This window comes from Selaginella moellendorffii, unplaced genomic scaffold (genome assembly GCF_000143415.4).
Source record: "Selaginella moellendorffii unplaced genomic scaffold, v1.0 SELMOscaffold_70, whole genome shotgun sequence".
Lineage (NCBI taxonomy): Eukaryota > Viridiplantae > Streptophyta > Lycopodiopsida > Selaginellales > Selaginellaceae > Selaginella > Selaginella moellendorffii.
The window spans coordinates 632,844-649,467 of record NW_003314331.1 but is presented as its reverse complement, the minus strand read 5'-3'; the positions used below and the strand labels follow the sequence as shown (position 1 = coordinate 649,467).

The following is a 16,624-nucleotide window of genomic DNA, read 5'->3' as shown; positions in this document are numbered from 1 at the left end:
GAAAGGGGAAAGGGGTTTTCGTAGATATCCCCCGCATATACTTTCGTCGTCTTGATTTTAGGGTTCCTGCCCAGAGGGATGAACTGCGAGATGTTCCACCTGAGAGAACTGGTATGTCGCTCTCGATTTCACGGCTTCGTTCGCTCAAATGTTCTTCCAGGACGTGGAGCCGTATCAAATCCGCGAGGTTTTGAGATGTAAGTTCTTCTTTGCCGCCGATTGCGCTCTAAAACTCGTGGATTTCCCAGGCATACTCCACACGGTCATGTTTAACAGGGCATTGGGCCTCGTCCGGCCGCGCGACGTCGATTCCGAGCTCTTCGATCTAACTTATGTAAGTCTCGAAATTTTTCTTCGCTTAGTTCTTTCATGGTCTCTCGCCCTTTAGGTGCAATGTGGCGACTTAACATTTGAGAAGAAGATGGAGGAAAAAATCGACCAGCTCATTGCTTGGGTGGAAAAACATCCAAACAAGAAAATCACAGTGTGTATCAAACTTTGCTTCTTTGATCGACCTTCGTTGTCACTCTTGGATGACGTTTTGATGCACAGGTTTGCCTTTCCTTCTACGAAACTAGAAGCAAGCAGAATGCGTGGTTTGGACACAAAATGGAACGCTTGTATTGGGAGCAATGGTATGTCACGCTCAACACCACCGTCCAGCAGTCACACTTAAGGAGCAAGCCTCACCACGACAAGCTTGGCGACGCTCTTGGTGCGTTTCTTTGTTTTTTTCTATCAGTCTATGCGACTTTGCGTGTTTCTCTTGAGCTTTTCCTCGCACTCACAGATTTGATGACCGATGAAAGATCGAAGCGTCATGCGCTACTCGAGTCCGGATTGAAAGAAGTGATGCTCCAGATCTTACAGCAAGTAAACGAGAAGAAGGATCACGTACCACCCGTCACTAGCCAGGATGTAGTCTCGTTCCCGTATGAGATATCAATACCAAGGTTTGCTCATTCGTTATCTTGGTTTGCTCTAACATGTTTCTTTTCACTTCTTCGTTTTTCCCCAGCTCGTCGGACTCCTCGTTTGGAATGGATATGTTCAAACGGATGCTGCAAACTGGGCCTCCCACAATGCTTGGCTGATGCTTTGCCCGCAACTTTCAGCAAAAATGGATCAAATCTCCATGCCGGTGGGTGATGACGCAGGTTGTCAGTTTTTGCCTCTTACAATCCTTTTTTTTTTTCTGTGTTCCTGCAGCTTGTAAGTATTTGATATCGCCGCTCACTTGTAAAAAAAGAAAGGAAGCCACACGCAAGACCACACACAACACAGCCATACTTCGCTTTCGCGGTTAAATGCCACTCCAGGTACCACAGAGATTCGCTTGTTGGTTCTCACAGATTTTTTTACTTGTACATGTGTTTCGCCATCGCAAAAGCAAAGAAAAAAAAGCTAGAAAGCTGTAAAAATCTCTGACTGGAAAATATCGCAGTTGCCGGGAATCGATCCGGCGACGTCGGGGCATTTTATAAGGCGTAGATTTTGGGGAGCCCACTATATCCATGAGTACATTGTTCCAGGCAAGAGTTGTAACGAGGATCACAACAAATGTTGATATTGTCACAGGGATCACAACAAATTCCAACTTAAGTGTTAGTCGCCACTACGTTGTTGTTAATTGGAAGTGTCTTAAGAAAGATCCACGCCACTACGTTTTGTTGTTAATTGAAAGTGTCTTAAGAAAGATCCACGGTCTTATCAATCTCATGACGAGAGCTACGTGATTTGGGCGGGGATTTCCCAGATCGCCCAAAGAATATAATCTGATAATTTTTCTATTTGTATTTTTATACGATAAAGATTACACGAAATTTAAAAAAAGGCGAAAAAGGTGAGAAAAGAAAAAATTGTTTCTACCATGGGGGGATTTTATTCGGGATCTCCCAATCGCATATAGATATGGGGGTGAAAACGAACGCTTGTTGCTTCTAAGGGCAAACACCAATTGACAGGCAAGGGAGACCGCAAGGAAAATCTCCAAATCTTGCAAAGGAGAGGCCGTACAAGGGCAAAAAAAGAGAGGGGCCTTATGCCGTGGAATGTTCCCTCCCATCTGGACCGTCCGCGGGCCCGACGGCATCGGACTGGCCCACCTGGCAGGGTAAAAACTGGTGGGTCGCGATCCGGGCCGTCCGCGCGGCGCGGACCGACGGCCGCGATGGGCGCGAGATATTATCGGCAGACCTGTGCTTTGGAAATCGGATTTGATACATTTTGGGCGATCTTGTGTGCGCAATCACACGGACGGAGGAACCGAGGTCCTATCTGTCCCGATTTAAACTGGTTGGGGGGGTCGTCTCGTCGCGTTAAAAAATTTATTCTCCTCCTTTAAAATCGGGCGTGTGTTCTTGGTGCTAGGGATTCCATTTCTCCATTCCATTTCTCCCCCCCCTTCTTTCTTTCTCCGGGAAGAATTAGCGACGGCGGTGCTTGTGGAATCGGTGCCAGGTATGGATCGGATCGAGGTTACATTCGTTGCAAGGTGATCTTCGTCGCCGATCCTGGTGATCCGATAATATTCCTGGAAATATCGCTAGATCGCCGTGATCCCGTCTCCACACAGGCCATTGGCTGCCAGATTCTCAGCGATCTTCCTTCCCGCTGCCGGCTTTTGGAATTTCTTGCTCGCGCGGCGGCGGCGCACTGATCTCTGGATTGGGATGCCCAGGCGGCAATGCAGGCTCGTGGGGGCCTTCACTTTGACAAATCCTTGGTGGACCCGAGGCTGATCTCGCGATAGCGGATTTGTTGCGAGACAGAGACGGGCAGTTCAATGGTGGCTTTAAAGCAGGTCCAACACTTCTCGATCAGTTAAAAGCGATCCCGATGGATTCTTCCGCCATCGATCGGAGCTCCACGGAGAATTGTGCCGCGGAGCTAGAAAATGTAAGAGCGGAGAATGCCAAGCTGAGGTCGCAAAACGAGGCACTGATTCGCGAGGTGGAACAGCTCAAGCTCACAGGATCCTCGAGAATTGCTTCTCCGGAGGTGGAGTCGAGCGTAGAGATTGCCGGGCTTCTCTCGGCTCTCAAGGATTCGTGCATTTCCATCAGCTATTGCGACAGTGATCTTCGATATGTCTGGGCGACCCACTTTTTAGAATCTTTCGCCGGGAAGGTAAGCGCGTGTTTTCGAGATTTTTTTTTTTTTTTCTTTTACCTCTCATGCCTAGTGTTGTACCTGCAGATCGTGCATGGAAAACATGATGACGAGATCTTTCCCGTCCAGACTAAAGGGCTAGAAGAAGTCACTTTTCTTCGGAAACAAGCGTTGGAAAGTGGCAGCCTACAGATGGATTACGTGCAAGTATTCATACCCGATCGGGGACACATGACTTGGCTTGTCATAGCTAATCCAAGCTTTGGTCACGAAGGAGGAAAGCAGGAAGTCCCAGTTGGCGTGATCACAACATGCTTAAACATTCCACTGGTATTTGTCTCAGTGGACATTAATTCATGCTTGACATGTTTATTTCAGGCTGGTGATTCACAAGCGCTGGTCCGAAGCAGGACCACAGAATACGAGCTGAGAGAAGCAGTAAGGCTGACAGGTACTTATAGCGTCCTCTTTCCGGAAAATCTTTCTCATGCCGCTCTTCTGTTTCTGTTGCAGAGGAAGCAATTCGAGCAAAAAACATGTTTCTTTCCATCATGTCCCACGAGATTCGAACTCCGTTGAACGGACTGCTTGGACTTGCTCAGGCTTTGGAGTCCTCGGGATTGGACAGGGACCAAAGAGAACTCTTGCAAGCAATTGTGTCGTCCGGTACAATCATCGCAGACATACTGGGCGACATTTTAGATCTAGCCAGCATGGAATCAGGTGAGCTTTACATCACATTTTATGCTGCGTATACCAACTGGGGTTCAAGGTGCCATGAAGTTGGAGACGCAGCCTTTCAGCCCGGCCGATATTGTCCATGAGATAGCGAAAATGGCTGTTGCAGCTACACATGAAAAAGGATTGGAGGTCTTGAGCTATGTTGGAAAGAGCGTACCAGAGGTGGTAAGCAAAACATTTCTGTTTTATTTCCTGGGGCTTGCTAATGAAACTTGTCAGGTGATAGGTGATGGGCTGCGAGTTCGTCAAGTAATGAAATATCTCGTGCTGAACGCGATTAAGTTTACTCAAGAGGGCAGTGTTCAGATTAGATTAGATTCAATACCCATGCTGGGAACACCGGACGATCCACGGTTTCCTAGTGAAGAGCTTGTTACTGGACGTGAGAAGCGTCAAAAGGATCAGCCTGTGAAAAGTGGGTGTCGCGAAGGCGACTTTGTACTTTATTGTCAGATAGCTGACACTGGACTTGGAATCCCGAAAGAGGTAAGCGTCTATATGCTCGAACGTACTTTCACCATTAACGGTGGCTTATTTCCAGGCATTTGCAACGCTGTTTGATCACTTCCGCGGATTAAAGTTCTCGAGCACTATCAATCATGGTGGGACTGGCCTGGGCTTGGCTCTCTGCAAACAGGTACGTACAACTAGGCAGGACAAAGATTTAACAATCTTAACTTTACAGTTGGTGGAACTCATGGGTGGTCGACTGACAGTGCACAGCGAAGTCGGCAAGGGGTCAGTGTTCACATTCAGCGTCCTGTGCAAGTCGCACGATCGAGATTGCAGCCCAGAGCCGACCGCAAAGCCTGTGGACAACAGGCCGCCGTGCAACCACCGCAGGAAAGAGCCGAAGATCCTCCTGGCCGAGGACAACAAAGTGAACGTCATGGTGGCGATCTCCATGCTCAAGAGGCTGGGATTCACGGCACAGGTGGTGGCAAACGGAGTCGAGGCTCTCGAGGCGATGCGGAAGGACAAATACGATCTGGTGCTGCTCGACATATGCATGCCGCTCATGGACGGCTTGCAAGTGGCCTACGCGATCCGGAAGTTCGAGCAGACTGGTTCTTGGCCGGAAGGGATCTGGGACGGGAACGATAGCAAGGAGCTCTCGACCGCTCTGGAGGGATTCCGGAATGGAGGGAGGGAGGAAGATAGCACGGGGACGTCGCCGAGGATACCGATCATCGCCGTGACCGCCAACGCGCTGAGGTCCGATATCGAGCGGTGCTTCGCGCACGGGATGGATGCTTTCATCCCAAAGCCCGTGATGTTCCAGAAGTTGAGAGAGATCTTATCCAAGTATCTTCCTCTTCCTCTGGAGCAGCAGTAGGGGTGTTGCAGAGCTGAAAAAGTGGCGCTTCAGGGATTTTTTAAAAATTATTTTCTTTTTTTTTTTTGTGTGTCGTCTGCGGGAATCGAGCCCAGGACGGGTAAATGGCCATATCTAACTTAAGGCGTTTGAGGGTTGCATCTAGTGATGTTCCAAAGCTCTCCTCAAGGCCCTCTTTGATTGCATCGCTTCGGTCCTCCAGGTAAGGGATCCTCGATATACAGGATGAATTAAAACTCGTACCTTTTCAAGAACGGGGTATAGCTACCTGTGGGTTCTGGACATTTCCTTTTTGGGGATGAAGGCTTACAGCAGCAGCAGCAACGGGCACTACAGGAAGGCTTACGACGGCAGCAGTAGCAACGGGCAGCAGCACAAGAAGGCCTACGGCGGCAGCAGCAACGGGCAGCACAATGCGTTCACAAAGGAAGAGCCGAAGGTGGTGGACATTTTTGCAATCGAGGACGCTGCCGAACACATGCGAGCAAGGTAAGCAAGACTGAGTTTGATGTTTATTTGCTTTTGTTTGTAACAGGTACGAGATCATAGGAACTCATCGTCCTGGTGAGAAGGAGGGATTACTCGTCGACCAATGCAGAAGATGTAAGCAGAGAGGCCATTGGGAAAGACACTGCAAGGGGGTAAGAAAGCTCACTTATTCTGAATTTTCCAGATTTGACTTTTTGTTTCTTTTTCTAGCCTGGAGTGGATCCTTTTGCTCACGAACAGAAGAGATGCTACCTCTGCCTAGCGAAGGGACACGACACGTATCAGTGTTCAAGAGATCCCCTGAGAAATGAGGACTGGGCAGAGAGGACTTACACTGGACCAATGAAGAGATATTGTCTTCAGGTTTGTATCTTTCTATTCTCTGTTTCTTTATATGTTTATTTGTGTATGTTTTCAGGTGAGTTATATCGTTCAGGTAGCAGACTTCCCGCAATACCATCCTCGTTTCTGCGTCCAACGGATTGAATACGAAAACCTCAAATGGATCTGCAAAAAACATCCAGACTTGGGAATCATGGTTGTGCCTGAGCCACCCCGTCCTCTTGCGGCCCTTATCTGGGAATATTTTCAGCGACTGGATGAAGTTTTATACGAGGCAGAGCTAGGCTTCGAGTTATACAGATCCATTGAAGAAATGCCTCCAGGGTATGACCGGTATGCAGCTGCAGAAGAAGCATATATTGAAGAATTGAAAAATGAAGAGAAGCATTGAAAGGTGATGTGTTTTCATAAAGTAATAGAATAAATATTAGGCTGCAAATTTATGTGAAGGGGAATAATAATACTTCATGAATTCTCTTAAAATATTATCAACTTATACAAATCTACTTTTAAGACCTAAAAGTCGAATATAATCTTTAAAAGAGATATAGCTCCAACTAGAAATCCAAGATATAAAGTTCAATATTCTATTTATTTTTATCATTAATAAATAAAGATAAATTAATACATCTTTAAATAAAGAGGTGGAAAATCAATATATAAAAAGGAATAAAATTAAAACGTAGAATATGCTTAGGTTAAGGTAAATAAGAATACTTCACTTTTGTAACCTTTCAGCGGCTGCAACAATCTAGGAAAGGGCTAGCACAAACAGGGTGAGAGCACACAAAATCTCTACAGCCAGCCAGATTGCAAGGCATGTCACTGGACTCTACAGTCTACACACCCATAGGCTGGAAGAGTCTCGAGATCAGCTGCTTGAAACAAGCTCATGCTTTTCTGACTTGTAAAATGTTTGAGCTAGGGTTTTGCTTGTAAAAAACACTATTTGAGAAACCATCATGTGCACATGGTAGTATGATATCAGCAGTTCCCATTTCACCACATCCTTGCTTGGGCTTGTCCCAGACACAAACAACTTACTGCAATATGATTAGTATGAAACTATAAGAAAAGAAGATTCACATGAAAAGAATGACAATGGACATGGTCCATATCACAAAGCTGGATGTTCTACTTTGAAATTGTATAGAGCAAGTAGGACTCAAGTGAGCATCCAGTTGCACTCCCAAGATTTGGTGATGGTTATTATTTAACTCTCTAGTTCTTCACCCAAATCACCATGAATATCATAATTTGACTGTGAGCTCAAACATGTGAAATTCAAAATGTGTAGCATCTGGAGCAACACATTAGAGACAGACAACTTTGAAACTCCTTGAGACCTCTGTTAAGGGGATATGATGGATGAGAGTAAAAGCAGGACCTTCTATTTTATTTTATTAATATAAAATATATTTTCCTTCTTTTATAAAAGAAAGGAAACCAAGAAGTAAATTCTTTCTATTTTTAATGTCAGATTCTTATGTATACAATATGGCTACCAGCACGCCTGTCAATTTGGAGATCTTGGCACGACAACTATTGTTCTTCCGATAATTACCCATGCGAAATTTCTCCTCCTCCTTTCATCTTCTCTTCTCCGCGCATCTCTTGATTCATGAGCCTCTCCGCCACGACATTGATGATTTCGGGAGCGGCAGCACCGAATTCCGTGTGATTCCGTGGATCGAACAGCTCCAAGTGTGTACAAGATCTGGGAGATTCTCGCGGCTTGCTGCCCCCACTGGTTTTCCATTTGCGTTTTAATTGAAGGATACTTTTTGCATTAATTAAAAATAACTATTGTTTATCGCATTAATTTTAATGCCTGATAGAAAGGAGAGTGAAGAACTCCTCCTGCGTTTTAGGGTCGCATCGCATTGGCGCTGCTGGAGCTGGAAGCGGCGGGCGATGGATCGTCCCCACAAGAGGCAAGACTGCATTTTGTGAGAAATTTCTCTGAATCTTGGCGTTCGCGGCAGTAGTCGAAATCTTTGCTCGCCGCTTCCCTGGTAGAAATCTAATGCTTTCGTGTGTGTGCCTAGGCAGCGCATGGATCCATGGGCCTACGCTTTCACCGAGCTGGAGAGATCGCAGCGCGGCGCTGGTACTCACGGACCGCCGCCGCTGGATGAGGCGTTGGTGCCTCATTCCAGCCGCGGTCCAAAGCTTTGCTACCTCGACAAGGCCGCGTACATTGGTCGCTTGAGGAGCTGCGACGCAGTAGAGGGTTCCTAACGACGATGAGGGAGCAGCACGAAAGCATTCAGAGGAGGAACAACAAAGTTAAGAACTTTTCACTACACCAGTGGGAAAAAAGTCCGGCAGGAGCTGCAAGAATCGATCGTTCACTGGAAGCTGCTACAGGGGCTCGTCTCATCCTCGTTAGATACTCTGGAAGCTCACGTAAATGGATCTGTTGGGGATGAACAACAGCCGCCTGGATCATTGTTTCTAGGCCAAGGATGGAGCTGGGGGCAAATGGTTTCCATCTGACAGCGTGACTTCGTGCTGGCTTGCCTCTGTACAGCCAAAAGGATCTCATCCTTCAAGCTAATCAGGTACCAACCACAAGCTCTTTTGTTATCTTAGTTTCATCGCATTAAACTATGAACACTGCTACAGGTCACTGTGCTGATTGGTAGACTCATGCAGTATTTATGTGATGGTGGTTTATCGAGCAACGGGAAGTTCCATCGTTTGTACACAGCCAAGGAAAGTAGCAGCATTTGCTCTTGTGTTGCCGAAGGATGCCGCTGAGAAGACGAATTCCATTGGCCTCTTGGGATACAGGGCTCGACAAGACCTTGCCAAAATGGTCTACACCAAGGCGGATATCGAATGGCAAGTGATTGGCAAATACGCCGCGTGCACTTGTGCTGCCTCTTCATGGAAGGCTTTGTCAAGAGGATCAGCAACTGGTATTCGAGGCGGCACCACCTGGTACGGGAAAGATGGTCTTTGCGACAAATATCGCCGAGACGTCTTTGACGATGCCAGGAATCAGGTACTTCAAAGTTCTTTTACAATAATCTTCCTTGAAGCATGTAGCTGATACTCGTTTTCTCGGCTTCTAGGTACGTGGTGGATTGTCAAAGCAAGCCATCTTTGATCCACAGACTGGGATGACAACGCTTGAGCTTACGCCAATCAGTCAAAGCCGCGACTCAAAGAGCTGGTCGTGCAGGGCGCACTCGTTCTGGTGTCTGCTACAGATTGTACAGCGATGAAGACTTTGACGACAATGCTCTGCTGGGGACTTCGGAAATTTCCCGTTCTCACATGGGGATTATCAAGCACCTGGCACTAGGCGGACGATGAAGTGAAGAACTGGAGGCTCACGAACTTCAGATTAAAACTGGCCAAGATAGGAGTGGAGCCACGGTTAGGCAAGATCATCCTCGACAGCCAGGCTCACTGTTGTGGTCGAGAAGTCAGTACCCTGTGATGATCATCTTCTTCCGAGCCGACTCTGAAAAAGCAAGCTCCTGGCAGACCGCTGGAAGATGCGCTGCTGTCAGCATGGAGACCTGTTCAGCCTCTTGGACGTGTACCGGGAAGGGAGCAGCAAGCACGGCTGATATCGACAAAGAAATGAAGAAGCGCGGATAACACAGTCGACGTTGAAGGTATGCTACTACTCTTCATTCATTTTCCAGTCGGAAACCACTTTGTGAAGGTATCTCCCAAGGCGTATGGTACGAAGCGAATCGAGATCTCATCCTGGAGCTTGCAGAGGCAGCTCTAGATAAACTGGTGGAAGGCGCTCCTTTTGAAGACGGCCTGCTGGATGAAGCTGCAATGAATGCAACCAGAGGGAGCGACAGATCTCACTGACTTCCACTTGGGATGATGAGAGTTCTGGTTGGAAAATCCGGGGTCAGACTTAGCCGGGCTGGAAAAATCAGTGGGAGCTCCAGTGGCATTCCTTGTACGTACATGGGGACTAGGAATGCGTGGAGAAAGCAAAGCAGGAAACAGCGTCCTGGAAGAACGAAGCAATCCAGCAGTGGCAGTGGCAGTCGACGCAGCCTGATCGTCAACGAGTACAAGCTCACTTGCGCCAACGAAGGCTGCCAGCAGGGTGTTCCTCGTTGTCGACTTTGCAGCCTTGCTCAGCAAATGGACGAGCTGTGCAAGGCTAGTTTGCATGGCCACGAACAGGTCCGGACTGCAAAAGCTCATCAGCGATCTTTCTCTATAGAGATAAAGCAAAAAGATAAGTAGTTCGCTATCTATAGCAATAGGTTTAAGTGACGCTTGGCCCTTTTCAGCAACAACACGATGGAGGAGGCTGTTCTGAAATTGTTGTGGTTTTATGCTTTCCACTTTAATCTTTCCATTTAAAATGAATTTCATATGGAAGTAAAATCCTTGCAGGTAAGAATTTATAACATAGCATTTTAATGTTAATCTTTTCATTTGGTAGTCATTTTCCCTGAGAAGGAATTCTTTTCAATGGGTTTGACACTTCTATTGAGTTGCCACCACCCACAAAAGCACTATATTTTATGGTATTTATTTCTTGGGGTTATTTATGATATGAGTATGAGCTGCATATCATGTGGTAAGAGATGTGTAAGTTTTCCAACACTGAGATAGAGTTTGCAAGCAAACAGTTATATTGAGGTTCAAAGCTCTCATTGAGAGTTACATGCCTCAATTGCATATACTAGGTGCTGCTTACCAACATTTGGTGTTGAACATTTCAAACATCTTTTGCTACATAATATGCATTTTTAATCATTTACATTTTTCTATTATATGTAATATTGAGGAGCTCATACTTGAGTCATGGACAACCCCAACAAGTAGGCACCACAAAACATGATGCCTTTGTGAATAATGGCACCTCCGAAGAAATATTAAACCTATAATATTGTAATTTCCTTTTTAGGGAAAATGCTTATCAAATGAAAAAATTAAGCATTAGAATATTATGTTATGAATTCTTGCCTGTGAGTGTTTTGCTTCTTTATAAAAATTATTTTCATCATGAGAAGATCAAAGTGAAAAATATAAAACCATAGCAAATCTAAAATAGCCTCCTCCATCGAATTGTCACTAAAGAGTGTTGTCACTTAAGAGGGCTCATCTCCCACAAGAATTCACACTAATCATCCATCTTGTACTGCAAAGGATAACATGAAGATTGGAACCCCGCTTGTGTATATATTAAACTTCAGTGCTTTGTATGTTTAAATATTCTACCATTAATGCAAAACCTGTTACAGTATAGTTATTCTTATTCTCTTAATCTTAGTACTTATTTCCTAACTTAATGCTATATATAGCAAACTACTTATCTTTTGATTTGCTTTAGCTCTAGTAAGCTCATGGCCACAAAAACTCCCTCGGAAGATTTGCACAGCTCGTCCATTTGCTGAGCAGGGCTGCAAAGTCGACGACAAGGAACACCTCCTGGCAGCCTTCGATGGCGTGAGTGTTGACAATCTGGCATAAACACACCGGAGAATCCTTTGCTCCTTCAACTGCCACTACTGGATTACTTTGTTCTTTTGCTTCCTTCCTGCTTTGCTTTCTCCACACATTCGCTTCTACCATACACCTTGGGAGACACCTTCACAAAGTGGTTTCCGAGTGAAAAATGAATGAAGAGTAGCAGCATACCTTCAAAGTCAACTGTGTTATCCGTGCTTCTTCATTTCTTTGTCGCTATCAGCCGTGAGTAAAGTATAGACGGGAATGATGACGAGCACCGAGCCCCAAAACTCAGTTTTGTACATCGGGAGTCGTGCCTTCAAGGCTAGCAAGACCACGCGCTGCAGCGTCGTGATCATTCCCGATCCAAGCTTTGGCCGACAAGCCTCCGAACGCATCAATCACCTCAACCTCAAACTTGTCTGTTCCAGCACCAAGACCCGCTGGTACCCACTTGCAGAGCGTTCACCCGCGGCTTTCCCATGAAGCACGATAACCTTCATCATCTTCTTCCCACTCAAAGCCTGTGCAGTGCCATTGTGTCGCTTATCAACGCTCGAACCGAGCCCGACTGGCTTCCCGAGAACATGAAACTCCCACAGTTTTTACTGGCTTCTGGCTGCCATGGTTTCTTTTTTCTTTTCTTTCTCTTGTTGTGTACAGCCGAAGAGGGAAGGCCCTACGGCACTCAAGGTGTTGTTGAATTTCTTAGTTCTTGCTTCAGTTTCTCGGGATCCAGATCAAGGTCGGTGAAGCCGGAGATGAACACACCGGACTGTGAGCGCTGGCTGACTTTACACGTAACGTATGAGCCACAGACGACTTTTCCTGTACATGAAAGTATCACGGCATCGATGTCTCCAGGATCGCACTCGGCAACTAGCTCGTAGACGACACCATGAGATACAGCAGCAAACGCAGCTCACTGGTTAGGTTTCCGTCACGGGAGTGATAAGCAGACTGTTGGCAGCCTTGAAAGTGTCACATTGTGCGTCTTGGACCCCGAGTTTCAGCGCAAGTTGGGCAGAAGCTCACGATCTAAACGCCACCTTGTCTGAGGTGACGCTCCAAAAAACTTGTGGATGCCTTCACTGCACTCGTCGAAGAGAATGAGCAGCTCGTTGTCAACCAGCTTCGAGGTGTCTGCATAGCGGGCCTCCACGCTCGTGAACGATCCAGGCGCCACTATCTCTTTCACCATTCCGGCAGACCCGATCAGAGTCACGGGCGTTCGAAATCCCAGCTGAAGCCAGCGCTTCTGTCTCGCCACAGTTGTCATGACAGTTTCCACCACCAGACGCTGCATGCATAAGCTCGTTCATGCGACTCTCGATCCTGGACCTTGTGTGGCTGCTCAAGCTAGTCCGCTCTGGTTTTTGCCGCAAACTCTAGCCGCAAACTCTAGCCAAGATGGTCGTCCCAGGTGACAACAGTGAGCCTGGCAGTCGAGAATGATCTTGCCTAGCCGTGGTTCCACTCCTATCGTGGCCAGTTTTAATCCGAAGTTCGTGAGCCTCCAGTTCTTCACTTCGTCATCCTTAGCTATGGCTTCCAGCCGCTGCAAACTTGTCATTGCGTGACTGATAGCACTGGCACTGGGAGGCTCCACAAAGTCAAAGTTTTCCACGTCCTGTACGCCTAGTGCCAGAAGCTTGAGAACTACTATCCCCATGTGAGAGCGGGAAATTTCAGAAGTCCCCAGCAAAGCCATGTCGTCAAAGTCTTCATCGCTGTACAATTTGTAGCAGACACCAAAACTAGTGACCAGCTCTTTGAGTCGTGGAGCTTTGACTGATTGCCGTAAGCTCCAGCGTTGTCATCCCAGTCTGTGGATCAAAGATGGCTTGCTTTGACAATCCTGGATCCACCACGTACCTAGAAGCCGAGAAAGCGAGTATCAGCTACATGCTTCAAGGAAGATTATCGTAAAAAGAACTTTGAAGTACCTGATTCCTGGCATCGTCAAAGACGTCTCGGAGATATTTGTTGCAAAGACTATCTTTCCCGTTATCTTTCCCGTACCAGGTGGTGCCGCCTCGAATACCAATTGCTGATCCCCTTGACGAAGCCTTCCATGAAGAGGCAGCACAAGCAATCATTTGTAGACCCATTCGATATCCGTCTTGGGACATGAGGAAAGCTAATATATCTTCCTCAATCGGCCTTCTTGTGAAGCTTGCAAACACTTCCCATTGTCCTTGTTACGTGGTTGAATTCTCGCGCAATTCGTAGTGGATCTCAACCGGGAACTTCCTTCCAGGAACGACAAGTGGTGCTTGTTCGATGCCGCTGAAAAGCTCGGCATCGGCTATAGCTGACATGACGATGACTCTCAAGTGCGCGTCAACATTCCTTCAGTACTGCTAGGAGTAAATCCCTGCTCGTCCACAACAATGCAGCTGAATTGGTCGAGATTTCGAGCCAAAAGATAGTATGTGATCCGTGGTGTAGACCATTTTGGCAAGGTCTTGTTGAGCCTTGTATCCCAAGAGGCCAATGGAATTCGTCTTCTCGTAACAGCAGCGGCATCCTTCGGCAACCCGTCGTGCAAGAGCAAATGCTGCTACTTTCCTTGGCTGTGTACAAACGATGGATCTTCCCGTTGCTCGATAAACCACCATCACATAAATACTGCATAAGTCCAGTGCTCTTCCCAGAGCCAGTCTCACCAATCAGCACAGTGACCTGTAGCAGTGTTCATAGTTTAATGCGATGAAACTAAGATAACAAAAAAGCTTGTGGCTGGTACCTGATTAGCTCGTATAGTTTGAAGGATGAAGGATGAAAACGTCGAGGCGAGTCCCTGTAACAGCTTCCACTGAACGATCGATTCTTGCAGCTCCTACTGGACTTTTTCCCACTGGTGTAGTGAAAAGTTCTAACTTTGTTGTTCCTCCTCTGAATGCTTTCGTGCATCGCCGTTAGGATACCCTCTACTGCGTCGCAGCTCCTCAGACGACCAATGTCCGCGGCCTTGTCGAGGTAGCAAAGCTTTGGACAGCGGCTGGAATGATGGCGCAACACCAGCTTCATTTCAGGCACCAACGCCTCATCCGGCGGCAGCGGTCCGTGAGTACCAGCGCCGCGCTGCGACCTCTCCAGCTCGATGAAAGCGTAGGCCCATGGATCGCTGCGCTGCCTAGGCACAGACACAAAAGCACCAGATTTCTACCAGGGAAGCGGCGAGCAAAGATTTCGGCGATTCTACTGCCAACAACGCCAAGATTCAGGCCAGAAATTTCTCGCAAAATGCAGTCTTGCCTCTTGTGGGGACGATCCAGCGCCCGCCGCGCAGCGCCAACGATCCAGCGCCCGCCGCTTCCAGCTCCGCAGCGCCAATGCGAACCCTAAAACGCTTGAGCGGGAAGGAGGAGTTCTTCACTCTCCCAGAAAGAACCTTCTTTTTATCTCTCTAGGCGTTAAACTAGTTTTAAACATAAACATTAGCTAGTTTTAATTAATGCGAAAATAATCCCATCAATGAAAACGAAAAATAACTTATAAAGGTCTTCTCATCTATAATACTTATTCTATTACTTTATTAAAACACATCACCTTTCAATGCTTCGCTTCATTTTTCAATTCTTCAATATATGCTTCTTCTGCAGCTGCATACCGGTCATACCCTGGAGGCACTTCTTCATCGGATCTGTAAAACTCGAAGCCTAGGCCTGCTTCGTATAAAACTTCATCCAGTCGCTGAAAATATTCCCAGATTTGAGATGCAAGAGGGCAGGGTGGCCGAGGCACAATGAAGATTCCCAAGTCTGGATGTTTTTTGCAGATCCGTTTGAGGTTTTCGTATTCAATCCGTTGGACGCAGAAACGAGGATGGTATTGCGGGAAGTCTGCTCCCTGGACGATATAACCCACCTGAAAACGTACACAAATAAACATACAAAGAAACAGAGAATAGAAACTGATACAAACCTGTTGATCAAGTCTCTTCATTGGTCCAGTGTAAGTCCTCTCTGCCCAGTCCTCATTTCGCAGGGGATCTCTTGAACACTGATACGTGTCGTGTCCCTTCGCTAGGCAGAGGTAGCATTTCTTTTGTTCATGAGCAAAAGGATCCACTCCAGGCTAAAAGAAGAAACAAAAAGTCAAATCTGGAAAATTCGTGAGCTTTGTTACCCCCTTGCAGTGTCTTTCCCAGTGGCCTCTCTCCTTACATTTTCTGCATTGGTCGATGAGTAATCCCTCCTTCTCACCCGGACGATGAGTTCCTATGATCTGGTACCTGTTACAAACAAAAGCAAGTAAACATCAAACTCAATCTCGGTTACCTTGCTCGTATGAGTTCGGCAGGGTTCTCGATTGCAAAAATGTCCACCTCCTTGGGCTTTTCCTTTGTGAACACATTGTGTTGCCCGTTGCTGCTGCCGCCGTAGGCCTTCTTGTCCTGCCCGTTGCTACTGCTGCCGTCGTAAGCCTTGCTGTAGTGCCCGTTGCTGCTGCCGCTGTAAGCCTTCTTGTGCTGCCCGTTGCTGCTGCTACTGTAAGCCTTCATCCTCAAAAAGGAAATCTCCAGAGCCCACAGGTAGCTATACCCTGTTCTTGAAAAGATGCGAGCTTTAATTCATCCTGTTTATCGAAGATCCCTTACCTAAGCAATGCAATCAAAGAGGGCCTACGGCGGAGAGGAGAGCTTTGAACAAGATGTAGCTCCGATGCGCGATCACAGCCTGGGCGGCACAAATAATTAGGTTTCCATGAGCGACCGAGCTTCCACCCCATGGCGATCGATAGAATCGATCGGCTGGGCGATACCTGGAGGATGCAATCGATCTCGAGATTACCTTACTTTTCTGGTGAAACCCTCAAACGCTAACCTTTATACCAAGCATATTCTTAGGTTGCATTACAAAGGAACGGCCAGGATTTGTCCCAGCATAGAAGGTAGATCCAACGGCTAAAATTACCATTTATGCACCTTACTTAATTTTTACACACACATAATATATGTTTGTCTTTATGTATTTAAAAATTACACAACCCACATAAATTTTAATATGAGTTCGTGAAACAATTAAATAATCCGCAACATCCGTAATTTAGCCTGTGAATAAACTTTTATAGCAAAACACATATTAGTGGGTCATTGTTAGGTAACCTACAACAAGTACTCTTTTCAAGGTCTACTATGGATGGTTCATAAAT

General features: G+C 46.7%; 6 protein-coding genes across 11 annotated transcripts; 5 read left to right on the top strand and 1 right to left on the bottom strand.

Moving 5' to 3' along the window:
* Positions 1-36: 36 nt before the first annotated feature.
* Positions 37-1,677, top strand: LOC9640752 (autophagy-related protein 101). 2 transcript variants are annotated; one of them, XR_002990284.1, is made up of 9 exons: positions 37-111; positions 161-197; positions 249-334; positions 389-484; positions 553-715; positions 791-953; positions 1,019-1,141; positions 1,210-1,319; positions 1,445-1,677. XR_002990284.1 is itself a non-coding variant. In XM_024659812.1 (8 exons), the coding sequence occupies exons 1-7, from the start codon at positions 79-81 to the stop codon at positions 1,092-1,094; spliced, it is 654 nt and encodes a 217-aa protein (XP_024515580.1). In that variant the 5' UTR covers positions 37-78; the 3' UTR covers positions 1,095-1,141; positions 1,210-1,677. The 2 variants fall into 2 exon arrangements, 1 of the variants encoding a protein (XP_024515580.1); XM_024659812.1 differs by having other exon boundaries at positions 1,210-1,677.
* A 564-nt stretch (positions 1,678-2,241) lies between these two features.
* Positions 2,242-5,252, top strand: LOC9640751 (histidine kinase 5). The gene is made up of 8 exons (XM_024659805.1): positions 2,242-3,129; positions 3,199-3,441; positions 3,490-3,562; positions 3,625-3,834; positions 3,884-4,017; positions 4,072-4,338; positions 4,394-4,489; positions 4,538-5,252. Exons 1-8 carry the CDS (start codon positions 2,839-2,841, stop codon positions 5,186-5,188), a joined length of 1,965 nt encoding a protein of 654 aa, XP_024515573.1. The 5' UTR covers positions 2,242-2,838; the 3' UTR covers positions 5,189-5,252.
* On the top strand, positions 5,249-15,012 carry LOC112340794. Its single transcript, XM_024659811.1, has 6 exons — positions 5,249-5,390; positions 5,441-5,677; positions 5,724-5,829; positions 5,888-6,040; positions 6,096-6,420; positions 14,971-15,012. Exons 1-5 carry the CDS (start codon positions 5,293-5,295, stop codon positions 6,408-6,410), a joined length of 909 nt encoding a protein of 302 aa, XP_024515579.1. The 5' UTR covers positions 5,249-5,292; the 3' UTR covers positions 6,411-6,420; positions 14,971-15,012.
* LOC112340796 lies at positions 7,829-8,596 on the top strand. The gene is made up of 2 exons (XM_024659815.1): positions 7,829-7,968; positions 8,068-8,596. The coding sequence occupies exons 1-2, from the start codon at positions 7,847-7,849 to the stop codon at positions 8,258-8,260; spliced, it is 315 nt and encodes a 104-aa protein (XP_024515583.1). The 5' UTR covers positions 7,829-7,846; the 3' UTR covers positions 8,261-8,596.
* LOC9640360 lies at positions 8,466-10,393 on the top strand. Its single transcript, XM_024659813.1, has 4 exons — positions 8,466-8,583; positions 8,648-9,029; positions 9,100-9,651; positions 9,702-10,393. The coding sequence occupies exons 2-3, from the start codon at positions 8,688-8,690 to the stop codon at positions 9,250-9,252; spliced, it is 495 nt and encodes a 164-aa protein (XP_024515581.1). The 5' UTR covers positions 8,466-8,583; positions 8,648-8,687; the 3' UTR covers positions 9,253-9,651; positions 9,702-10,393.
* LOC112340793 lies at positions 14,980-16,287 on the bottom strand. Of its 5 annotated transcripts, none has more exons than XM_024659808.1 (6): positions 16,264-16,287; positions 16,071-16,149; positions 15,751-16,015; positions 15,599-15,704; positions 15,395-15,547; positions 14,980-15,337 (listed from the first exon to the last, which is right to left on the bottom strand). In XM_024659808.1, exons 3-6 carry the CDS (start codon positions 15,972-15,974, stop codon positions 15,023-15,025), a joined length of 798 nt encoding a protein of 265 aa, XP_024515576.1. In that variant the 5' UTR covers positions 15,975-16,015; positions 16,071-16,149; positions 16,264-16,287; the 3' UTR covers positions 14,980-15,022. The 5 variants fall into 5 exon arrangements, with proteins under 5 accessions (XP_024515576.1, XP_024515578.1, XP_024515577.1 ...); XM_024659810.1 differs by having other exon boundaries at positions 15,751-16,020; positions 16,235-16,269; XM_024659809.1 differs by lacking the exon at positions 16,264-16,287 and adding an exon at positions 16,235-16,263.
* Positions 16,288-16,624: the final 337 nt, after the last annotated feature.

What these genes read in the sequence shown, in the direction of transcription:
- LOC9640360 (XM_024659813.1), top strand. Translation starts at nt 8,688, where the DNA reads ATGGTGGTTTATCGAGCAACGGGAAGTTCCATCGTTTGTACACAGCCA. An exon ending in TTGACGATGCCAGGAATCAG is followed by an intron (nt 9,030 to 9,099) that starts GTACTTCAAAGT and finishes CTCGGCTTCTAG; the next exon opens with GTACGTGGTGGATTGTCAAA.
- LOC112340793 (XM_024659806.1), bottom strand. Translation starts at nt 16,201, where the DNA reads ATGGGGTGGAAGCTCGGTCGCTCATGGAAACCTAATTATTTGTGCCGC. An exon ending in GCCGAACTCATACGAGCAAG is followed by an intron (nt 15,705 to 15,750) that starts GTAACCGAGATT and finishes TGTTTGTAACAG; the next exon opens with GTACCAGATCATAGGAACTC. An exon ending in TGAAGAGACTTGATCAACAG is followed by an intron (nt 15,338 to 15,394) that starts GTTTGTATCAGT and finishes GTACGTTTTCAG; the next exon opens with GTGGGTTATATCGTCCAGGG.
- LOC9640751 (XM_024659805.1), top strand. Translation starts at nt 2,839, where the DNA reads ATGGATTCTTCCGCCATCGATCGGAGCTCCACGGAGAATTGTGCCGCG. An exon ending in AGAAGCAGTAAGGCTGACAG is followed by an intron (nt 3,563 to 3,624) that starts GTACTTATAGCG and finishes TTTCTGTTGCAG; the next exon opens with AGGAAGCAATTCGAGCAAAA. An exon ending in GAAAGAGCGTACCAGAGGTG is followed by an intron (nt 4,018 to 4,071) that starts GTAAGCAAAACA and finishes GAAACTTGTCAG; the next exon opens with GTGATAGGTGATGGGCTGCG.
- LOC9640752 (XM_024659812.1), top strand. Translation starts at nt 79, where the DNA reads ATGAACTGCGAGATGTTCCACCTGAGAGAACTG. An exon ending in AGCTCTTCGATCTAACTTAT is followed by an intron (nt 335 to 388) that starts GTAAGTCTCGAA and finishes CTCGCCCTTTAG; the next exon opens with GTGCAATGTGGCGACTTAAC. An exon ending in ATCCAAACAAGAAAATCACA is followed by an intron (nt 485 to 552) that starts GTGTGTATCAAA and finishes TTTGATGCACAG; the next exon opens with GTTTGCCTTTCCTTCTACGA.
- LOC112340794 (XM_024659811.1), top strand. Translation starts at nt 5,293, where the DNA reads ATGGCCATATCTAACTTAAGGCGTTTGAGGGTTGCATCTAGTGATGTT. An exon ending in GCATCGCTTCGGTCCTCCAG is followed by an intron (nt 5,391 to 5,440) that starts GTAAGGGATCCT and finishes TACCTTTTCAAG; the next exon opens with AACGGGGTATAGCTACCTGT. An exon ending in TGAAGAGATATTGTCTTCAG is followed by an intron (nt 6,041 to 6,095) that starts GTTTGTATCTTT and finishes GTATGTTTTCAG; the next exon opens with GTGAGTTATATCGTTCAGGT.
- LOC112340796 (XM_024659815.1), top strand. Translation starts at nt 7,847, where the DNA reads ATGCCTGATAGAAAGGAGAGTGAAGAACTCCTCCTGCGTTTTAGGGTC. An exon ending in AAGAGGCAAGACTGCATTTT is followed by an intron (nt 7,969 to 8,067) that starts GTGAGAAATTTC and finishes GTGTGTGCCTAG; the next exon opens with GCAGCGCATGGATCCATGGG.